The 23,576-nt window shown below is 33.7% G+C and overlaps 3 protein-coding genes across 3 annotated transcripts; all 3 read right to left on the bottom strand.

Annotated features, from left to right (window-relative positions):
* Positions 1-1,005: 1,005 nt before the first annotated feature.
* On the bottom strand, positions 1,006-7,257 carry LOC109173649. The gene is made up of 9 exons (XM_019322910.1): positions 6,547-7,257; positions 5,229-5,414; positions 4,460-4,552; positions 4,154-4,336; positions 3,961-4,063; positions 3,550-3,729; positions 1,756-2,888; positions 1,235-1,626; positions 1,006-1,147 (listed from the first exon to the last, which is right to left on the bottom strand). The coding sequence occupies exons 1-9, from the start codon at positions 6,766-6,768 to the stop codon at positions 1,087-1,089; spliced, it is 2,553 nt and encodes an 850-aa protein (XP_019178455.1). The 5' UTR covers positions 6,769-7,257; the 3' UTR covers positions 1,006-1,086.
* A 3,099-nt stretch (positions 7,258-10,356) lies between these two features.
* On the bottom strand, positions 10,357-12,345 carry LOC109173868 (40S ribosomal protein S26-3-like). Its single transcript, XM_019323203.1, has 5 exons — positions 12,236-12,345; positions 12,072-12,164; positions 11,346-11,430; positions 11,129-11,262; positions 10,357-10,613 (listed from the first exon to the last, which is right to left on the bottom strand). Exons 1-5 carry the CDS (start codon positions 12,236-12,238, stop codon positions 10,548-10,550), a joined length of 381 nt encoding a protein of 126 aa, XP_019178748.1. The 5' UTR covers positions 12,239-12,345; the 3' UTR covers positions 10,357-10,547.
* Positions 12,346-14,581: 2,236 nt separating this feature from the next.
* LOC109173867 (expansin-A4-like) lies at positions 14,582-16,401 on the bottom strand. The gene is made up of 3 exons (XM_019323202.1): positions 16,207-16,401; positions 15,415-15,727; positions 14,582-15,106 (listed from the first exon to the last, which is right to left on the bottom strand). The coding sequence occupies exons 1-3, from the start codon at positions 16,358-16,360 to the stop codon at positions 14,803-14,805; spliced, it is 771 nt and encodes a 256-aa protein (XP_019178747.1). The 5' UTR covers positions 16,361-16,401; the 3' UTR covers positions 14,582-14,802.
* Between the last annotated feature and the right edge of the window lie 7,175 nt (positions 16,402-23,576).

The following is a 23,576-nucleotide window of genomic DNA, read 5'->3' as shown; positions in this document are numbered from 1 at the left end:
CTTTAATTAGCTCTTTAGGAGCATACGAAGGAATTGCTTGGACCACACTCTTTAAGGACTTCTCTCCCTACCCTAGACAAAAATTTACTATTCCACCATTGAATATGTCTCATAATTTTATCTGTAATAAAGTCAAAGATTTGCCTTTTGTTTCTTTCTACTATCATAGGAAGTTCTAGATAGTTCCCTCTCTCCCAACATTTCTCACCCCCCCCCCCCCCCCCCCAAAGAGTAACCCAATAAGAACTTAAAATAATGTGTATCACGTACTCAACTATTTATTTTGTCACATTTAATGTACAAGTATATTTTTTATAGTCATATTTGATCCTATTAGTCAAATATTCAACAATCACTTATAAATAAATGTAAATTTCTCTCATCCAAATGTTTAAAAAAAAAAAAAAAGACAAACTTTAAAATATAATATTGTGTATTTATATTTGAATAGAAGATATTTCTCTTGTAACAACCCTATACGCAAAAATTTTACATTTTTCAATAAGTGATTATTGAAAATTTGATCAGTAGAATCAAATATGACAAAATTAATTGTTGATGACCAAATATGAAAAGTAAATAATAATGAGGGACTAAAAGAAAAAATAGTATTGAAATAATTGATAAGTGAATTGTTAATAGCGGTGCAAGATTTAAATATAAATAAATAAACAAAAATCCTTGTTTTGAAGAAGAGTCAAACTCTGTAGATGCAACCGAATCTAAATCAGTCTTACTACAACAATTTTCTTTCTTTTTCTTCCCCCCTTTGGACGAATAGAAAAGCATCCAAGTTTGTACATAACGTTACCAAACAAGAGAAAATGAAAAAGAAAAAAAAAAAAAAAAACCTAAATATACTGAAGAAAAAGGGTTAATAATCTCTCAAGATTTTTTTTTTTTTTTTTTTTTTTTAGAATAATAATCTCTCAAGTTTTATGCAGTATCTATGCTTCTCAAGGAGCTTTTGAGAGACCACCTAAGGTTTTTATGGTTTGTTAGCAGCTACTATTTTTCTATTTTTCTATTTCTCTATTTTCTCAGCAGGTATACAAGTTTTTTTTACTTCTTTCCTAGTACTCTCTCTCACATGGGCAGTGGTGGAAACTCTTCTTCATTCTTCAGGTGGAATGACTGATCAGCAAACCTGAAAACACAAATCAGACAGCTCAAGAACATGTCAAGAAGCTACCGTTCTTTCTCTATATACCAAAGATTATAAAAACTTCCATACCTTTCTTTCCTACACAATGCTGGTTTTGCGCTTGGCACTTTGTCAGAGAGAGTAGTTGGGGTACGATCACGGGAAGAGCCTGAAAGAAAATCTTCGGGAAGTTTTCCTAGAGATCCGAATTCAATTTCGCATAGCAAATTTGCGAGACCATTTTCATCAGAATCTCCCGCTGGATGATGATCATATTGGTTGGGTGTAGAAAACTTCCCGCGTTTTTTACAAGAAGGTTGGGCATGTGAGAACTCTTGGCGACCATCATTTTCCAAACAGTTCGCCTCGGACAAGACTGGAACCCATCCATTGCTATTGGTGCCGTTATGGAACTGAACATCACTGCCAAATTCCTTGTTCCTACCCTTCGGTTTCCAAGGTCTCTCCCTGAAATAGTGATGCTGCACGATAGTTCTAAAGTTAGTTCAAGACCAAATTGGAAGCACTTTATCCAAGTCATGCACTAAGATTTGGGCTAATAAGTAGAAAATGATCAAACTAAAACTAAGCTAAAATGAAGAAGAAAATACCATATTTGGTACAAAAGGTTGTGGTAGTGGTGCTTTTGGTTTTTCTTCAGAACGAGTAACAGTGGATGATGAAGGGTTGGTGGGTGAGGAAACGAACGGCCTTACAATCACAGGCCTCATATTTGTCTTAGCGACCGAATTTTGTCCAGGTGTACTTGATTGTCGAACAGCGTTGCAGAACGCCTGGTTTTGAAAGTGAGATTGTGTTGAAGGATCAAACAACAATGATGCCATCAATGCATAACCATGGCAACACTGGCCATATATCAAACTCCTAATGTGGCAGTCATAATCGCCAGTGAGGTCGGCTAAAGGATTCAAAACTTCCAGATCACTAGCTATGCTAGCTAAGTCCCTTTCCCGAAAATCGAGGGATAAGCTTTCTAAAATGCTGGTCTTTGGAGTAGAGGTTGCTGAATCACCAGAACAGATGCTCTCACTGTAATCTGTCACAGACTGGTATATGCTGCTATTCTCCAAAGGAAACTCTCCTTGGTCTATACATGAACCAAAGCCTGGATTCCCATAAACATAATCAAATTGACCGCTTTGGAAGAGGGCCCAATTCTTGCAACTCCCATTTATGGCACTAGATTTAAGAGAGTGAAATTCGGGTGCAGAGTAATCTAGACCAGATAGAGAATCGCTACAATTCCCACTTGTTGAACAGTTAGACATGCTATTTGTAGAACTAGGGTTTAAGGCATGGGAGCACGCAGGATCATCTGTATCACCAGATAGACCATGTCCTGAAACAGTAGCCCCAATTGTTAAGCTGCTACATTCAGAGACCGTTTTCATCAACTTGTTCGCTTCATTTCTTAATACTGAACCACATTTATCTTCCCATTCAAAATTATCATTCTCACAATAGCCAAATGATGAATTCAAAGGCATTTCATCCTCAGAGATAAATTCAGCAGGGGAAGGCGAAGACAATACCCCAGAACCATTAGGGCAACATTTTAGGGAAGAGTGCTTCAAATTATAAAAAACATTGTGTCCATGCCTATCAATGGTGTTCGCAAAGAACTTTGTTATCCCATCTCCAATTTTATCCGGAGAGGATAAGAGAATCCGGCCAAGCTTGCGGGCTCCATACTTGAATGCACTACGTATGCGATAGTAATTGCCTGCACATAACCAACCATCACAACTTAACAGTGCAAAGATCAAAAGTTTGTACATGTAAAAGGACCGTGGCATGATGACATGAGCAATTTATTACTGAGCATCCTCTTAGCTTTTGTTTGTGGAATCAGAAAATTCTTTAAATTAGATGATGAGGGTGAGCATCATTGCTTAAATTTTTTATACTTAATTATCCCACTTCATCCAGAAATTTTTCTTAGAGACTCTTTGGTAATTCCAGCAAGCTTCTCTTTCAGACAAAGATATTGTTAACAAGTATTAACAATAGGAAGAGAACTTGAGTACTTATATTTTAGAATCTTAATGTCATTAATGACACGACACAGTCACACAGGAAAAACTTATGGGTCCCAACTAAGCTTTTGTATATGACAGAACAGATTGTAAATAAAAATTTTGGGATTAATTATCCTCTCTTCATTCTTCATTAAATAACTAGAATTAACAATACCTTCAAATTTAATGGTTATCACTTCATATGACCAAAAGGACAAAAATAGGTCATAATATTTTGCATTCATTCTCATTAATTCTCTACTAATCAAACAACTAAGGGGGGATTGGTTCCACAGGTACAGGTTTATTTTCCAACTAACAGAAAAATCTTGTACAAATTAAGTAAATCATAGAAGTTCATTGTACCTCGATGAACACTGCGCCCAAGATTGTTGGTTTCCTTCAATGGGTCAATTATATTGAGATGCTTTTGTTTAAATACTCTTGTGTTACCAATGACTCTTGATGGAGCTGAGAACATTTCCATACAATTCCTCAAAAATTCTTCACTAAGCAACAGATTACCTCCATTGTCAGGTATGCTAACTGCAAATGAGAAAGAATCCAATGATGAGTAAACTGGCCAAATAAAGAGACACAATTCTTTATCCACCTGAACAGACATGTACTCAGTAATTAAAAAAGAATCATCCATCCACAAATCCACACTCACAGAAAGAATAAATGGCATATGCACAAGTGTGCAAACTGCAAACAGATATCAAATTCACAAACATTAAAGAACAGCCAGCTTTAAAGGATAAAGTTACTGCTTACCCACAATCTCAGGAAGGGATGCCTTGCAAACCGGTCCATTCAAACTAATGCAGTATTTCTCCCAATCAAACCTGCTGTAATAATCCAAAAATCTATAGAGAACCTAAAAGAATTTGAACAACTATAATCAGCTAGACTTGAACATACTTCTCCAACATAGACAAAGTAAACATGTTAAGTCACTGGCAATTACCGCTAGAGGACCATTTAAGGATGAATGGAAAAATTGGAAGATATATAAGATCAGTGTTTCCAATGCATATGTAGAAATCAAACCATGATGAGAACCAAGAATCCGGCTTTCATAATAACACCAAGATTTTATCAGCATAATACTGTGCTTAAAGAGATGATTCTTGCCAATGAGACGATCCACCTGGATGGGATTGTACAAACAGAAAAATGAGCAAGAACAAAAAATAATCACCAGCAATAATAGTCCAGGAACCAATCATTTTTTCATTGCACCATAGCTGTTCAATGTATTCTAATACTTCACCTGCTCAAGGAAACAGAGTGAGCAGAGACCTCCTAACTGATTAAAAGATATATCAATGACAATATCCTGTACCAGGCATTTAACAAGTTTAACCTGCCATCAGAAATCCAGTCATATTAGTAGATGGAGATACCAAAGATCATTAAAAAGGGTTTAGAAGTACAATACAATGCATAAATGATTACATTTGAAGATATGTTTTGTTTTCAAGTTATGCATAAGGCTATCAACTAACCCATCGCCTAAACCCACTCATTCCGATACCCATATTAATCCCCACCCTACCCCATCACCATCACAACCCACCCCTGCTTCACCTCCTTTGGCCAACCACACAAATCATCTTCTTTTATCCAAACTCTCTAATCATAACTACATTGACATACAACTGACCACACCCCACCACCACCTATGACCCACCAACCGTAACCAACTTTTTTAAAATCTCATTATTGTCAATTCATGCACTGTTTTTTTTTTTTTTTTTTTTTTTTTTTTTGGTATTTCTTGAATAAAAAAAATTGTATGGTTTTGTTTTCAAGAACAAATGATACATTCTTGCCTCTAGACAAACCTCATTAATGAAGGCAACTTCACTTTCAAACAGAAGCTTGTTAATAACATTTTATAAACATCTAGGCTAAAAGAGAAACAATAGGATAAATCATCGTGATGCCAGAAAGAACTGAGCAAACAACAATAAATGGATTTAGAACCCCGCTCAATTCATAAAATAAGATAAAATATCAACTATCAGATGAAAGACAACCTCAGCATCAATGAATTGAGTATCCCTGACTTCATATTCAACATTTTCTTTCTTCTCTTCTTCCCGTAGAAGAGCAAGGACATCATGCACCAAAAATTCTTCAGTATTAGGAGCAGTAAGAGCAGTCAAATCTATATCTCCATCAGGAAGATAAGTCTTAAGAGGCACTGATCCATATGGGAAAACCTATAAAATTAGCAAACATATTAAATGAAACCTATCTATTTAATCAAATAGGATTTTGATGTTTTATAAGTATTAATAAATAAATAAAGTTCATAAACCAAAATATTGTTATTACTGCCTCAACACAAGACTGTAATCAAGTAAAAAAGTTATTGTGTGCCAAAGTTCTAGCACCCAATCAATCCTCTAAAAGCAAACATCAGCTGATAACAGTTGGATAATAAATTTCATCAAGTTTTTAGACAGACCAAAAAAAAAAAAAATGGAACTGATATACTGCATCCTATAGCATCACTATTCCCATTCAGAATCTCATGGATATATATATATATATATATATATATATATATATATATATACATATATATACAAGATGCTAAAATATGGCAAAAGCTATACTGCTAATTAGTTTGTGCGGGAATGAACATATTGGTTCACATAAGAGTGCATGTAAAATACCAAAGGGAGTCATTCATATTCAATGTAATTTCAATAATATTTTTGCCACAGTTGCATATCAGCATATGTATGTGGTCAAATAGTTTCTTGGTCCATCAATGGCACTTCTGGATTAAAAGGAACTAAAAGAGGGACACCATTTGCTGCTCAAACTGCGGCAGCAATTGCTATCCGTATAGTAGTGGATCAAGGTATGCAATGAGCAGAAGTCATGACTAAATGGACAACAAAACCTAGTCTTAACAGAGCATTGGAAATGAAATTGATACACTAAAAACAGTTTCAAGGGGTTGGAATTGAATACTTAAATCGTTAAAACAGGCCAATCTTGCACAAAACCTCTCCATAACAGTCACCTTATGCTTCAAATGGGCACCAAAATCTAGACTTAACATAGCATTGGAAATGAAATTGATACACTAAAAACAGTTTTCAAGGGGTTGAAATTGAATACTAAAATCATTAGAACACCGCCAATCTTGCATAAAACCTCTCCATAGCAGTCACCTTATGCTTCAAATGCACAACGAAATCTAGAATTAAAAGAGCAGTTAAAAAGTGAAATTTGTTACAGTAACACTGCTCACTCCATCCACAAACACAACATACACGCAGAATCACACAGGCAACACAAAAGCAAGGCATGCAAAGAGGAAAAAGCATCGAATTATACCTCACAGGCAAGAGAATCTCTGATCAGCTTCTGGATATACTCCATGACGTCCTTCCTCTTCTCCTCGGAATCCATGGTGGGGTGGATACAATTCACCAACTCTTGGATCATTTCCTCGGCCGAAGTCCAACATTCCTCAGCAATGGCAGATGGATCAGGCTGAGTGATCCCCAAACGGTCCTCCATTCCCACCCCTCTGGGCCCACCACCACAATACCCCATATAACAGAACCCAAAACCCAAACGCGGAAACTCACACAGCTAGGGTTTTCAGACCACAACACACGCAAAATCCTAGAGTAAAACCATACAGCGGGAGAGGGGTTTTATACACAAAATCACGAAATTGGAAAGTAGTAAAGCTGATCAACAAATATCTCAAATGGCGGTGTCTGTGCATACATACACAGCTCAGATACCTGTGATCAGCTTGTATGTATGAATGAATATCAGAGAAGAAACGAAGAAGAGAAAATTCACAGAAAGAGACAACTCAAAATTGTCTCCCCTATCACTCCCACCCCACCTGCAACACCCCACCACCCCTCCTTATCAGTTGCTTATTCTTCTTTCTTCTTCTTGTTCTTCTTCTTCTTGAGAATTTAGGGGGAAAAACAAAAGAAAAAGAAAAATAAACCTGCGTCAGACCTCTTGCTATTTATGCATTGAATTTCAGACTTTTCAGTTTGGATAATCTCTCTCTCTCTCTCTCTCTCTCTCTCTCTCTCTTCGTGACTGCGCATATACATACAGGGGGCGGTGATTTCGGTTATAAAAATAAATAATAAATAAATAATAATAATAATAAAATACTATATATACTCCCTTTCTTACTCCCCACTTCTATTTATCTAATATAAAATTTTTATGTAAGAAAATTTACGGGATGAAATATTATGTCATTAATTATCAGATTATTATGAATTAAAAGTGAATGAACAGAATTTAGAATACATGTAATAAAACTTTAAAAAAAAAAGTTAATTCTAATTTTGATGTGTCAACTGTTTTTTTTTTTCCTTTTTTCGAGTTTAAATATGGTATCTGATTATTAAAATTTTGACACTTTAAGTATATTCTTAAATATTAAAAGTGACAATTTTTGGAAGCAAATCCTAACCAAATTTGTGATTTAATAATCAAAAGATTATAAGTTAAACGCTCACACGAGCGTTACATTATTGGTTGATCAATTAGGATTTAGTTTTTAGGACAATAATGATTGTGGATTTCTCACCCAAAAAGTGATAATTTTTATTAACTAATGATTTTTTTTTTTTTGAAACACTTGTGATTCTCTATAATGTAGTATCAATGCTCCCACCATCGAGGTTCAATCCTGTGACCACATATTTAGAAGGGTAACAAAGGTCTCATCACACAACGCATTAGTTGACAAAGAATTAAATTTATTTAATTTTGAATTTAAAAATATAAATAAGCATAATAGTTGAAGGACCAATCGTGTAATTAACCTAAATAAGGTTAATAAGCTATTTCTAATACTTCATTTTTTTCGTCTTTTAGTTTGATTGTGGACGATATTAAAGAACTAGCATTTATGATTGAGGATGTTGATTTCTGTTTTGTAAAACGATTTGTGAATCTGGCCGCCCACATTATTACTCGGGAGGTCGTCTCTGAGTTAGGTTGCAGGGAGTGGTTTGATACTCCTCCTCCTTTCCTCGTTGATTGTATTTTTGATGATTTAATGAATTAATTATTTTCTTTCAAAAAAAAAAGTTAATTTATATGATATTATTCTTTGTAAAATAGATAGGTTAAATTAATTAATGCTTGTAGATTTTTTATTAATTGTAGATTTTTATTTCTAATTAATGAATTTCATCTTTTATTTTTAAAAATCTCAATTTTAGATAGTAATCTTTTGAATAAGATAATACTCCCTTCATTTCATATTTTATGTATTTAATTCTATTCTATTTTTAGAGAGGACATTATGTGACCGCTCAGCCAAGAGAATATTAATAAAAATGATCATATCCAAAAATAAGAGTTATATTTTATCCATTCAGTCATCCCTTCTAAATGGATAATGCCTTAAATTTGTCAATGTGCTCAAGTGCTCCATTAATTTGATGAAAATATGCAATTTGATTAGGCTAAAGACATAATCGCGTTGAAACAAACTGAAATACTAAAAGTTGACTCGCAACTTAATTTAAGATTTTGACTTTAAAATTGAGTTTTAGCTCAACCAATATACTGTCAACTTGACTGCATTAATCCAATTTAAGCTTTTAAACTTAATTGAATCATTCATTTCGTATTACCAATTCATATAAGTGTATTAATCTAATTTAAGCTTTTAAACTTAATTGAATCATTCATTTCGTTTGACCAATTCATATAAGCGTACTGACCATGGTTGAGTACTAATTGACTATACATACTTTTCAACCTACTGAAACACAAAGAGTCAATACCTTCAATGAAATTCGAACCTATAACCTCCTATTTGGGAGAGTCACAGTTATGCCGCTTAACCACAAGATCATTGGCAAGCTTTTAAACTTGATAACAAACCTGACCGTGATCGTGATCGAATACTACTAACTCTGTTAGATTGTAATATTTGTCGATACATACTTTCTCAACTTACTGAAATACAAAGAGTCAATACCTCCAATAAAATTCAAACCAGTGACCTCGCATTTCGGAGAACCACATTTATGCCGCTTAACCACCAAGTCATTGGTAAGCTTTTAATTTTTAAACTTGGTTCCAAACGAATTGAACCATTCATTTCGTATGACCAATTCATATAAGCTTACGACTTGCGCCCTGGTGTACTGACCGTGATCTTGCCATTTTCTTTACGACTTTCGTTGTAATAAAAATTGGACTTTTTAGGGCGGAATTTAAGGATCTATACTTGCTTGCACTTCGTTAAGTCAAGGCCTCAAAACTCCTTTTAATTGATATAAATGTTTCTTTACAAATATACAAATCAAAAAAGAATGCAAAATAAGCCAAACAATTGTGGCAAAGAAATTGACCCTTTTTAGTAAAATATTTAACTTATAGCAAATTTTGACTTGTTTAACTATTATTAACTGTTTAACTTAACTAAACAATCAATATGAATATTTGATTAATTAACTTTTTAAAATTGCTTATTGTTTCAAAATACTAAAATTAAAAAAATGTTCAAAATAACTTTTTAAAAAACATCTTACATGTAATCAACTATCAACTAATAACTAATTTATCAAGCACCATTCTACAATTAACTGGTCAAACCCACTAACTCAATCAGCTTCAATTATTTACCAAGCATCCCCATTATAGTTTAGTAGTATAAAATTTACACCCAAAAAAAAAAAAACTCACAATTAATATACCCAAAAAAGTACGCCCATCCTGTGACCAACATACCTTACCCTATGACGAACCAATATACTTATAACAAGTAAGCTCAAACCAAAAAGACTAATAAACAATTTAGTCAAACTTAGGAAAACTTGTATAATTAGTTAAGTTGATATGATTCCAATTTTTTCTTATCATATATGTATTTGAAATGCATTTCTTCCCTTTGAAAACAGAGAATAAAGAATAAAAATCTAAAAGATGGACAATGGGAGAAGAGAAAACTGATAAAAGTTAGATAATTGAAGTAAACACACCCACTATTGATCCTCTGTTCTGCAAAGGCAATATTGAGGCCACAGCCCAAGAGAATGCTTTAGAAATCACAAAAGCCCCAATGAACAACCAAGTGCAAGAATCACATGCATTAACATACCCCAATAGGGCCTTCCCTTCAGCAAAATTTGAGCTATGGAATTAAGGTCTCAAAAATAATATTTCATAGAACAAGAATCTCTTTGTTTTCCATACTAAATAGAACAATTTGATAATTAGTCTGAACTGAAACAGAACATAATGAAAAAAACTAGCAGCATCTATAACTTGCATAACCTTAAAGGAATGCCAAAAACTCTCATAATAAGGCAAATCAATCAGTGAGCATCCTTCTAAGTTCTGGGAGCCGTTGGAGCTCCAGCGGGCCTTGGAGCTTGACCAGGCTTTGGCTGATCATCCTGCAAGAACCAAAGGGTAAATTATATCAGGTGTCAGACATTGATCTAATGGCAGAAAATATACATCAGACTTAAGGAAATCATCTCCGGTAGGCACAAGGGCATCCGGTGCAAGTGCATTGAAGAGACATCAGATTCACAAAAGAAAACTGGACAACATATCCTACTTGCCCAATAGATTACTGTTCCTGAGGTAGACAGTCCAAAGTTTAACGACAAACTGTAACCCTTAATGAAGTGAAACCAGAAAACAATCTTCCTCAATAATGAAATTGTAGTGAAAGTCCTAACAAACTACAATTATATATTAGTAACACAAGGATGACACACCAGCAGGGCATGTTGGTTCATAAGCAAAGATAGTCAAGTAACTGATAAAACATGAATTCTCAAATCTCAATAGTCTCAAAAGAAATAAAAAGCAGTTAAAATCAGATAAATGAAGTACAGAGTACCAAACAAGGAAATCACAATTACTATACTTAAACACAAAATAAGAAAAAAGCTAAAAGTACCCTAGGGCGTCTGAAGCGTTGTGGAGCTTCACGGATCCTTCTATCGGTACGAGAGCGGACCCTGACAACCTTGGAATGAATTGCGCAGGAAACACAGTACTGCATCTTCAAGTAGAGCTTGGGAAGTGTGTAACCTGGGTGGATGGGAAAACAATTGTTAGTTTGTATAATTATGAATATTCACAACAATAAAATGGTCAACATATGAAGAACCTACTTTCAAAAGCACAAGCCTCTTGGACATCCCTAACTGCTGCTTGTTCAACAATGTTCCTAACAAGGAATCTCTTAATGGCCTTATCCTGAAAGACAAGTAAAGCACATACCCATCAGCTGGAGAAGTGAAACAAATTCAAAACGTTAAGATGAGCCATAGAGAATCTGCAGATAAAATTCAGATTGCCTAAACTTTCTATCTAATACACCCAACAGAACTAATTGTTCAGTTAAAGCCAGCAGACAAGTCCTCAAGGATCAAGAATAAATTGGATTTCAACACAAACATTACAATCCATGATCAGACTCGCATCCCCAATTCACAAACACGTTAAAATGTTCAACAATAACTTAAAGACTCAATAACCTTTGTTTCTTCATATTCATTCATACAGTACATAATGACTAAAAACAACACCCCTCATATCAATTTCTGGTCAAATATTAACAACCTAGAAAAATGAAAATCCAATATATCTAAGCTCTGAGACATACAAAATTACAGATCTCGCGCCGCATTACAATTCAGATACACATAGTCGTATTCCTTGGCCGGGAAACACTAAAATGCAACTACCACCACTAAGATCGAGTACAAAAGTTCATTTCAATTGAACCTCGCTGCAACAATCTAACGTAGCATATGCATGAAACAAAAAAACCCTACAGAGTATACTTCAATACACGCGATTATATAAAAGGAAAATCCGCATAGTGATTCACAGACCTTTGGGCAGCATTTACCGCAGTTGGAGCAGCGGATGAAGTTAACGTGGCCACGGCCGTGCTTGTTGCGGCCACCATTCCTTCGCTTGAATGTCTGCAAATAGAAAAGTCAGATAACATGTTTTCCATGAGAGAGGAAAGAACAGAAACAAGCTTTTCATTCACCATTTTTGCGGTGTAGACGAAGGCAGCCGGTACAGCTCGGAACTCCAATGGCTGAACTCTCTAGGGTTAGCGCTAGGGTTTCAGGGACTAACGTTTTGAGGGTTTTATATTGCTGCTTGACCCAATCGGCCCATCTGTAAACGCTGGGTCGGCCAGCGGTTCGGATATCCTCCGGGTCCGGGCCCAACTTTCTTTTAAGGGTTATTTTCACTTTGTCCCTTATAGTTTAAGGATATTTTATTTTGATCAAATACTGAGTAATAGTAATAGTCACTCTACCCCTTGTAATTAGAGGCTAGTATCACTTAACCCTTGCAACTTTTTGTTAATGTTGAATGAAGTGGCCTTTAGGCTTATGGTTTTTCTTCTTTTTTTTTGGGCAAACTCCTTCCATTATAAATAAAAGCTTACTCTTTGGCCAAAAACATGGTAGCTCGTTGGGGAAGAAAGGAAACAAAATTGATAAAATTGAATAGTTAATGTACTAAATTAATAAATTTAAAAGTTGTGGATTGCAATTAACAACATCTTAATAATCACATGACCAACTTAAAATTTACTCTTGATTTAAATATATGGCCATTATCTTAGTGGGTTAGTTGTTTTTCTAGTTTCCATGATTATATGTTGTATGAATGATTCAGTTACGAGATGAATGAGAATTCACGTGAGCACTTTTCCTCTCAATTTACAGTTCTAGTTTTCTTTCTTCTTTCTCTGTCTATCTTGTATTGTGCAAAAAGATTTTCAACGAATATCAACCACGTCAAAAATAAGATCATAATTCATAACAACAAGTTCGAACTCATTAATTTTTACCATCACCATCTTTAATAAGGTACGATAATAACTTCATTACAAATAATATATGAAACCATAGCTCATGTGGTGAAGAATAGTTCAATTAGCCCAATGTGATTTAAGTTCATATGTTGGCAAGATGAATTTCTTTTGAGTAAAGATTTACTAGAGTTTTTTGCACTTTTAGTCCCACGACTATAGTGGCACTAGTAGAATTGTCACGACTTTTGAACCTTGCAATTTTAGTCCACGACTATTGATTTTTTTGCAAAAATGGTCCTTTCGGCCATTTTTCCGTCAAAATTTCACCGGAAAAAAAAAATTCTCTATTTTTAGCCGGGTTAAAATTGACATTTTACTTATCTCAAAAAATTAAAAGAAAAAAATTAATATTTGACTACATACAATATTACTGGGCTACATACTACTGCCCCAGGCGGCGGAGTACATGTACCACTCCAATGCTGCTGCCGGATAACCCAACTAGCCCGGGGAACGCCACGGCCGCTCCACCGCTTACTGACAGCCCTGCCTGCTCCAGGAACTCCGCCGCCTGGGGCAGTAGTATGTAGCCCAGTAATAATGTATGTAGTCAAATATCAATTTTTTTCTTTTAATTTTTTGAGAAAAGTAAAATGTCAATTTTAACCCGGTTAAAAATGGAGAATTTTTTTTTTTTCCGGTGAAATTTTGACGGAAAAGTGGCCGGAAGGACCATTTTTGCAAAAAAATCAATAGTCGTGGACTAAAATTGCAAGGTTCAAAAGTCGTGGATCAATTCTGCCAGTGCCACTATAGTCGTGGGACTAAAAGTGCAAAAAACTCAGATTTACTACAAGAAGCCAACAATTGAGCCCAAATACAATTTAAAAAGGATATTTCATCTACATTAGACCAATCATTATTGTGTAGACCATGGTTCACACAAGTTGTGTGGACCATATTTTGTATATTGTAAAATAATGTACATTCAGTACAAAACTATGTACATTTATTATATTAAAAATGTACTTTTTGTTATGATTCACATAACACTGTGTGGACCAATTTGCCTAAATTAGACACACATGGTGGCCTTTCGTCTAAAATGACATTATTTTATATTCTGTTGTTAATAACATCAATTAATATATCATGTTTAATAATATTCATCATATATTATGTTGATACTACTTGTTCTATATGTTAATAAATATAAATTTTTAATGTCCATAAACATTAAACTGTAACTATGTAAGTCCATTATATATATTCCATTAACACTATAATATGTTCATAATGTTAAACTAAAACTTAATGTACATAATCTTTACACTACATGTGATGTGTATAATGACTCAGGTGTGCAATGAAGAGCAGAAGAGTGTGAATGACTGCTAAGTCGCTAACTATGCTTCTTTGATACAATACATTATTTCAGACCAGAATCCACAATATAATAATTGTTGCATGTTTTAATAATTAATAATAATGTTAGCAATATTCACATCCATACTCAATTACTCGAATTAAATTGAAGTTGCTATAAAATAAAATAAGCATATCTTTTGGAATTTATAATCATATCCTTAAAATTTGTATTCAAAGAAAAAGCTCATTGTCACATCATACGGAAACAAAACAACAAAAGCTTATACAAAACAAAATACAATGATCAAGCGGGTGCTAGCTAGTTAGCTACCTCAGCTTGAAAATATTAACTTTGCATTACAATTGCCACAAAACCATACGAGTCATCAAAGACTCTGTAAAACTACTAATAAGCATTAAAATTGAACACCCTCAAAAGTTTGACCAAATTGCCAATTAGTTGGTGCCACATTATAGCTCGTGAGAGCTCTTCCATCACCCGCCGTAACCCTGAAAGAAAGGCTTTGACCGTTGAAATTAGAGTTGCTTTGCCAATTTTGACCCCAGTTCCTTGACATGGTTTGCCACCCCGTCTTTGACCCTTTGATCGAGACTTGATAGACATTTCCTGGACCCGCCACGTTGGTGACCAAGACCAAGTTGAAGTAAGCATGCCCATTGATTGTAAACCTTATGCCTCCTTTCCTCACACACGGCACCCTAGAAGACAATAATAATATTAAAAATTACGTTTTACCATTCAATTTCCTCTGTCTTTTATATCATATACAATACATTTGGTTGAATCGGATAATGTGAAAATAGTCTACACGGAATTAGCTCACTGATTCATTAGGTAATATTTGGGAGTTCAAACCTCGATAACGATAGTGTGAGAATTATGCCAAAAAGTGGACAGATTCGCACGGCCCAGGGTGTGGAGTCCTTGGAGTTGGGAATTCAGACGGATAATGTGAAAACAGATGTTAAAGATACTCAAATTTGGTACAATATAATGTTACTCTTACCTTCTATAGACTACCGGGACAATTCCTGCACGGTACTTAGCGATGTGCAAGAACGCGGGCTGGGCCATGTCAAAATGTTGGAGGGGAGGATTGCACCACCCGCCGTCATTGTTGGGCAAAGCATAGTTGGGAGGGCAAAAGTTTGTGGCGGTTACGGTGATGGTTCCGGGGAGGCACGACCTGGAGTCGCCGTCGCATCGCAGCTCGAAACACTCGCCGCAGCTCAGCCCATTGTTGAACAGCGCCGTGCTTAGTGCTGCGGTTTGCGTTCCGTATCCTTGACTATATAAATTCCCGTAGCCACACGCGCCACCTTTAATTTAGTCAAATAAACAAAAGCCACACTAATTAATTAAAAATTCATTGCCCAAAAAACCGTCATTTTCAGAATCTGACCCGAATGAATAATAAAAGTGTTAAGATCAAGTATTTAACACTCTGTAAAAAATTATAGTTCGTAACCATTATTTCTTTATAGACCAGCATCACATTTTTCGTGCTGGACTTGTCTTTCATTCATCCATCTCCTAACCACCAATGATGGACTTAGCCTTTTATTGACCTCCGCCCAACAAAGAGAATAAATTAAGTGAAAAGATTAGTGTCTAGTGTCCACGAGTAACACACCAAATTGGGTGAAACTCTCAGTGTGAGAGTCTATACTTGATTGATCTTGTGTTTTTGCCCTTCATTTACTTACTCAGGAGCCAGGTGAGCTGCCCATGTTGGCATTAATTAGAAATCCAATAATAAGAGTTACTAGGTAGAACTAGAGGATGAGATGAAGCTTACCCATTGTGCCGGAAGCATCGCCGCCGCCGTAGAAGGTGGCGTGCGCGGATTGCCAGCCGCCGTAGTCAGCCACGGCAGTGCTTTGTAGTCGTAGCAAGAAGATAGCCAAAAGAGTAAGTTTTGCATAAGAAAATGCCATGGCTGCTGCTTCCATCTTTAGATAGAGAATTGCAGTGTATGTAACTTTAGAATTGAATGTTGCAATGAGCTTGAAGCCTTGAAGCATGGAATGTCTATATATATAGAGAGAATCAGGCCCCACCTCCCACCATTCTTTCCTTTTATTTTATTATTATTATTTGTTTGGTACATATTCTTTTCCTTTAATACTATTTTTCTTTTATTAATTAGTATTACTAATTATTTTTAATTTTCAATTTTTTTTTTGAAAGTGAATAAAGGCAAAACATGCATACTGTAGCGAGGGAGACACAATATTACAAGATGAAGGTGATTGCCGGCCAAAATGGCAATGAGGGTATTGTTTGTTTGCTTGCTAGATTTTCTTCTTTTAATACTCCGTATATATTTTTAAAAATTTATATAGCCATCATGCATGCATAGAAAGGACAATGACACGAGACTAAGCGTAAATTATTCTGTGGACTCGGATTCAAATGTTCACAATTTGCATATTAAATGTTCATAATTTATCATTTTAAAATTTACAATTTGTATACTACGAACACACAATGTTAACATATATGTAATTGATTATCTTATTTTATGTTCACAAGTTATTTTCAAATACTGCACTCACACAATATTAACAAATTATGATTTGATGACCTTGCATTGTATTGTATTCACAAGTTCCCTTCTATAACTGTTATGTGTTTTGACTTAGAAAGACAATTTATATTATAGTAGTTCACAATTTCAATACTAAATACATGTAATTTATACATCGTTTAGGACTAGGGTCCACCTTGCAAGGTGGACCTTGGTCCATGGTATAACAACTCGAGACTAAAAAACAAGTGCAACACGGCAAATTATTGTGTGGACCATGAATATAGAGTACATTTTTAATATACTGAATGTACATTATTTGTGTATTGAATGTACATTATTTGATAGTATATATATAATAATGTACTTTCAATACTAAAATAATGTACTTTCAGTACTAAAATAATGTACATTACGTATACAAATAATGTATCTTTAATATATTAAAAATGTACTTTTTATTTATGATAGAAACTCTTTGTCTCCGTCCAAGAAAACGAAGCTTCGTCTGGATGGAGACGAAGACTTCGTCTCCATGTCTGGAGACGAGGAAACTCTTTGTTTCGGCCATCCAACCAGAACTTCTGTTTTTTTTTTTTTTTAATAATTATTATTTAAAATTTATTTTTTTAAAAATGATTTAATTTAGGATGACCTGTTGGAAACCTGCAAATGAACTGCATGAATTTCGTAAGTTTAGAAATCTAATTGTTGATTTTTTAGATTCAGTGGCCTAACTAATTGCATTATCGTGTGTATGACCTATTTGACTCTTATTCCAAAAATTTATATTATCTAGCAGAGATAGATAATGAGAGTGTGGGATCGTAAAGATGAAGACGGAGAGTATATATTAACGCTTATAAACAACATCGTGATTGATATTTACTAATTAAAAAAAAAAAAAAAAAACTCTAGCGCCCGTCTTTTTTCTCTCATTTGGTGCAATACTTGACTTGTTACTTTATTGAGTGTTTACACCAACGATATACATTATAATTAAATAAACATAGATAGATGTTATATATCTTATAATATATCTAATCCATTCTTAACCTTTACTATTAGTATAATTTCAGAATATTTGGCCTAAACGAGTTAAAATTAAGCTTCCAGCAGCATGGTGAGATTTGATATTTTCTACAAATATTAGAGATTTGAATTTTGGAATAAGTTCTTTGTTCACAGAAGTGTACAATTTGATATTAATTTTCAAAATTAAACTAACCATATTTATTTACTTATGAGCCTAAGGGCAAGTTCATAAAATATATGATATAGTATGAAAAATCGAAAAATTTAAGTTATAAAACAATCATTTAATAAAGTTGGGCTTAGGTAAGGAAAAAACCAAAAGTGCACATGCAATAGTTGTAATTGGCCTGTAAGTAACAACCGCCAGGCACGCGGAACCCTCCCCCGCACATGCATTTCTTGGGCGGTTTTGTAACCTTATGCCCAAAATAAAATAAAATCTTATTTTATTACAATATTTGTTTAATGCATACGTGTATCACTTCCATTAGATAAAAAAATAAGTTAATGAGTAGAAGAGGTAATCTACACCAGCTACTCATGGCCCAAGTGAAAGGAGTTTATTTTATCAAAAAATTAGTCACTTTTTTTTTTTTTAATAATAATTTCCGACGTATTATATCCTATAATAAAATTTAGTTGAATTTCTGATGTATCAAATTAAACTTTCAGACATACCAATCGTTGAAGACTGAAACTTATGACGTTGGAAATCAATATTTGATTTAATGAGATAGTTTTATCGATATATGTGCATGTCATGTTAAAGAGGTGAATCTGGTATTCTGTGAGTAAGAGTCAAGCTTGATCTGCATGCACGATTAGAGTCGAGTATATACTAACCTCACTCAATGATGTTATACATACAAAAAAAATATTATTGTAAAAAAAATGTTATTATATCTTCATCATATCATACATAATTTTTTAATTTAATTAAATTAAACGATAACTAAAAGAAATAATTATTTAATGGGGACAAATATTTCTTCTTAAAAATATATTCCGTATTTTTTTTATAATTGTTGAGGGGACAGGATAAGAAAGCATCTACGTAAGGATATTTGTTTTACCGTGAGGGTTGTTTGGTACAACCTTAAATTGCGCCTATTATTTGGAGAAGATAATTGCTGGATTGGTTTGGTGGACATGATATTCCTTGTATCCTTATTCCCCACGCTATGCTCCAAAGAGAATCATTGCATGCATTCATGCGAACAACTAAATTCTACTTTGAATATGCATGCACTCTTTGAAATCCAACATCTTCACTACATCTAGAGGACCAAATTTGAAAAAAAATTAACTCAAGAGACCACTTATGGTTAAATTGAATGTCGACAAAAATTGATAAAGATCAATAGTCAATGGATAATTTATGGTCCAATTGAAAGTTGAAGGATAAAAGTTGATAAATGACAATAATCAAAGGATTATTTCTGAAATTAGCATTGAGAATTATCCTCACCAAGCTAGCACATATATTTGTTTTGTAATAAGTGTGTTACAAACTCATGATATAACATTGTCTAATTATATATTATTAATTAAAGACCTATAATGGGCATGATTTCACCTTCTAGGCTTCTATGTGTTTTACTTTATTCATGGCCTTTGGATGTATGGCCAATGAACAATCTATTCCATAGGCCGATCAACGACAACTTAGACTGGGTTATCTCGTGGTCCTTTGTCAACTAAGATCACAAGATAAGATTTATTCAATACACACCTTCAAGTAGTGGCTGTAAGTTTTCCTCATTAAAAAAATTATCTATTTCCACTTCTATGTTGATTAATTAGCTTAGCCCGACCTCTCTAGTTCATTAGCCAAACGAGACCCGGCCCCAGGGACAGAACCAGGAATTTCATTGGGGGGGGAGGGGGGGGGAGGGCGAAAAAGCAGGGACGGATCCATAAATTTTTTCCAGTGAAGGCGAAACGTTAAAACAAAAGAGATAATTTGAAGAAAAAAAAATATCTAAGAAATATAGGTATAAATATTGTTGGATATGAGCAAAAAATAAAACCCATCGAAATTTTATAAAAATATATATTCATAACAAAATATGAAACATAATTAATTTGATAAAATAATTTGAATAAAAAACACATTATAAATTACACATCTCATTATTAATATAAAAGAATGTTATATGTGTGTGTGTATTAAATATTAAAAAAAAATATTAAAAATGTGATTGTGTTGAAATCAAAAAAACTATGAAAATATGTTAATGACAAGATTTGAACCCGTGACCTTTATTATAACCAAACACATACTTTGCAAACTAATCTAACTCAGTTCTTATTAATATTTATCTATTTTTTATACTAATACTAAAACTTGTACTATATATACATATATACATACAAAGGTTATATATGGGGTGGGGGTGGGGTGAGGGGGGGCAGCTGCCTCCCTGCCCCTCTTTGGCTCCGTCCTTGCCCGGCCCCTCTTTTTAACTCCCACAATGTCGCCATAAACCTGTTTGTTATGTCGTAGCATTGCAACTGACATTGAGAACGTGTATGTTCACCATGTCGCTCATGTGTTAACACTGGTATCGAGTTCTACTTCTGTCCTAGGATCGTAATTTACTATGCCACCATCCTGCATTTCTCTTTTGGTTGATGTTTAATGAAATTTTTTTTTTTTTTTGAAAATGATGTTTAATGAAATTTACTTCATCCTTTATTTTAAAAAAAACCAATATACCAAATAACTATATATCATGATCACGTATTATTTTAAAATATCAATATATTCTAATTTATTTATCTAATCTTACCTAATTTACACTGTAAATATACCCGACCACCATCACATTATTTTAACAATTCATCTCTTAACCTATTATTTATCATTATATTACCATACCTACTATATATTTTAGTTGAATGTCATAATATACACATTAATTATATATCATTGTGGTTCATTGTCATTATAGTGTGTGTGTATATATATAATTACACTGACAGTGTACTGTAGTGTAGTGTATGTATATATGCATGGGCAGGAAAGCTTTATTGGCTGTAACTTTTGACAAATTGTGGAATGATTTGGAAAGGGGAGGCTTAGTGTCATTGACGATAACTTAGAAAAATTGTGGTTTAAGCAATGATAAGTCGGTGATGTGATGTTAAAGATACAAGTACCACAATTTCATATTTCCAGATCAGAGGATACAAATGAACTTTAATTTACAATTACACAAAAAATGTAAATTATACTAAAAATTTTTTTGTATGATTAATACATTAAAAAATTAAATTTGTAACACTTTACGAAAATTATGTTCCATTTACTCAGTTACCATTTCTGGAATAATTTGATTATTATGCTCAGAATAAATAAATTTAGTGCGCTAATAATTACTCCGTATTAATTAAGCACGTAAGGACATATACGTGTCAACTCATTTATCTAGCTCAAAAGCAAAGTATATATTAACTGTTGCAACATGTGTTTGCATTAAATTTAACATCACATCACCTACTCGATAAATTTCAATTTTGTATTGTATAATAACGAACAAATCACATAGAAAAAATAATTTGCATTAGAAATTTTTTTGTTGGGCATTGTATTCTTTTTAGAAAAATACAAGAAAATTTTACTTTTGATCCTATTATTATTTGAATATTATTAATTAGAGTCTACAAGTTTTAAAATTGTCAATTTGAATCTACAATTATTCATTTTGTTTTTCAATTCCAGCCCATCCGGTCAAATTGCCCGTTAGAAGTAGCCGAAAATTTTGCCATCATCATTTTAGCCATTAAAAATTTTCGACTACTTTTCGCTGGTAATTTGGCCAGAGCCCAAAGGACTGAAATTTAAAAAAAAAAAATTAAATTTCAATTTTGGTCCAGCGACTATTGGGATCTTGTTAAGTGCAATTCACGATTTTTAAAACTGTTAATTTAGTACCATAACTATTCAAATTTTATCATTTTTTGTCACTCCGGCCAAATCTCACCAAAAAAATTTTAATAGGTAAAATAGTGGAGGTATTTTAGTCATTTTACCTTTGTTTCATTTCTTCTTCGACAAGCTACCATGTTTCCAGCCAAAGAGAGGAACCCAATCCCTTGTGGAGTCGGGGTCGGGTGGGGAATGCCCTCCCCGTCCTCGGACCAATTCTCTGAACCAGTCCCGTCAGGGCGAGTTGCATTGTCATCCCTAGTAAAGACGCATGTAATGAATGACTCATCTATTCTAACCCGTGATATTTAAAAATAAGAATTATGTTTCATTCATTTAACTACTTTTCAGAGATAAAAGCATACATCCTTATATTTTTTTAATACGAAACAAGATATAATATAAAAACCCTTTCATCTTCTAAGAAAGTGCATTTGCACTACCAACCTATTATACATGCGCTTCGTGCAAAAAAGACAATATAACGTTATAACATGGCATTTTAAAAAGAATTGTCCGTGCTTATTCTTCCAAGAACATACATACATGCATTTGGAACCTGCAGACACAACAGAGCTGATAGGTTCGGTTGTTGAGGACATAATCATCTAGCCAAGAGACACAGCCACCATCTTAGAAGAATGTTGAACCTCAGATCAAACAAAACAACTTTTGTTTTTTTGTTGTTTTGTGTACGTGTTGGAAAATACTTACGATGTGTTTGGTTCGCACATGGGAATCAAAATCGGTATGGGTATCAAATACTTGTAATGGTAATGAGTTTTGGTGAAAAGTATTTAACATGTTTGGTAGTATGATGTAATGAGAATGGTTACTAATAATAATGCTTGAGAATGAATAAGTGAATGAAGCCCTTATTTTTATTTGGGTATGGATTTTTCAATTTATGGGGTATTCGAAACTCACAGTAGTGTGTTAAAAACCTATCAACTAAACAATAACAATCACTTTCATACCCACTCCTATGGGCAAAATCCATCAACCAAACACACCCTTAATTTGCATATTACATACAACGTGCATGACTATTTTATCAAGTTAACAAATTTTGAGTGCTAGTTAGCCAAATTTAGTATCCTGTCTTAAACCGTGGCATTGACTATTATATAAGTATAGTTGTATAAAGAAATAAAGTTCTGTATTATCTACTAACTATAATTTTTGATATATTGATAAGCCCTTGACGAATTTTTGACCGTTTGAATTGTTAATTACGTGATTAAAGTGATTGATTAATACTGCCAAGGGTTACTTTAATTTGTTTTTTTTTCTTTTTCTTTTCTTCTTCTCTCTTTTAATTAATATGCCTGTTGAAATCACCGTGTAAGTCTGATGCATGTGATGATATGATCGATCAGCATTACGACAAACATCCAACGGCATAATATATAGAAATTGTAACACCACGTAGAAAGCGAGTACAAAAAGAAGAAACAAGAAAAGATAGGCATTATAATTTATCTTTAGTTTAATTTTTCGTATCGGAGCTCATATTAGGATTTTAATTTATTACATCCATACACGTGAGACCGGCTTTATTTTATACTAGAAGTCGTTGCTTGTTCTTTCGCATCAGTCTTTTATTTTTTCTAAAAAACTACTAAAAACCTTTTAGATTTTTATTTTTTTCAACCCGATGAGTATACTTTTT

Source organism: Ipomoea nil, unplaced genomic scaffold (assembly GCF_001879475.1).
Source record: "Ipomoea nil cultivar Tokyo-kokei standard unplaced genomic scaffold, Asagao_1.1 scaffold0482, whole genome shotgun sequence".
Classification (NCBI taxonomy): Eukaryota; Viridiplantae; Streptophyta; class Magnoliopsida; order Solanales; family Convolvulaceae; genus Ipomoea; species Ipomoea nil.
The sequence above is the reverse complement of the archived record's forward strand: the minus strand, read 5'-3'. Positions and strand labels throughout refer to the sequence as shown.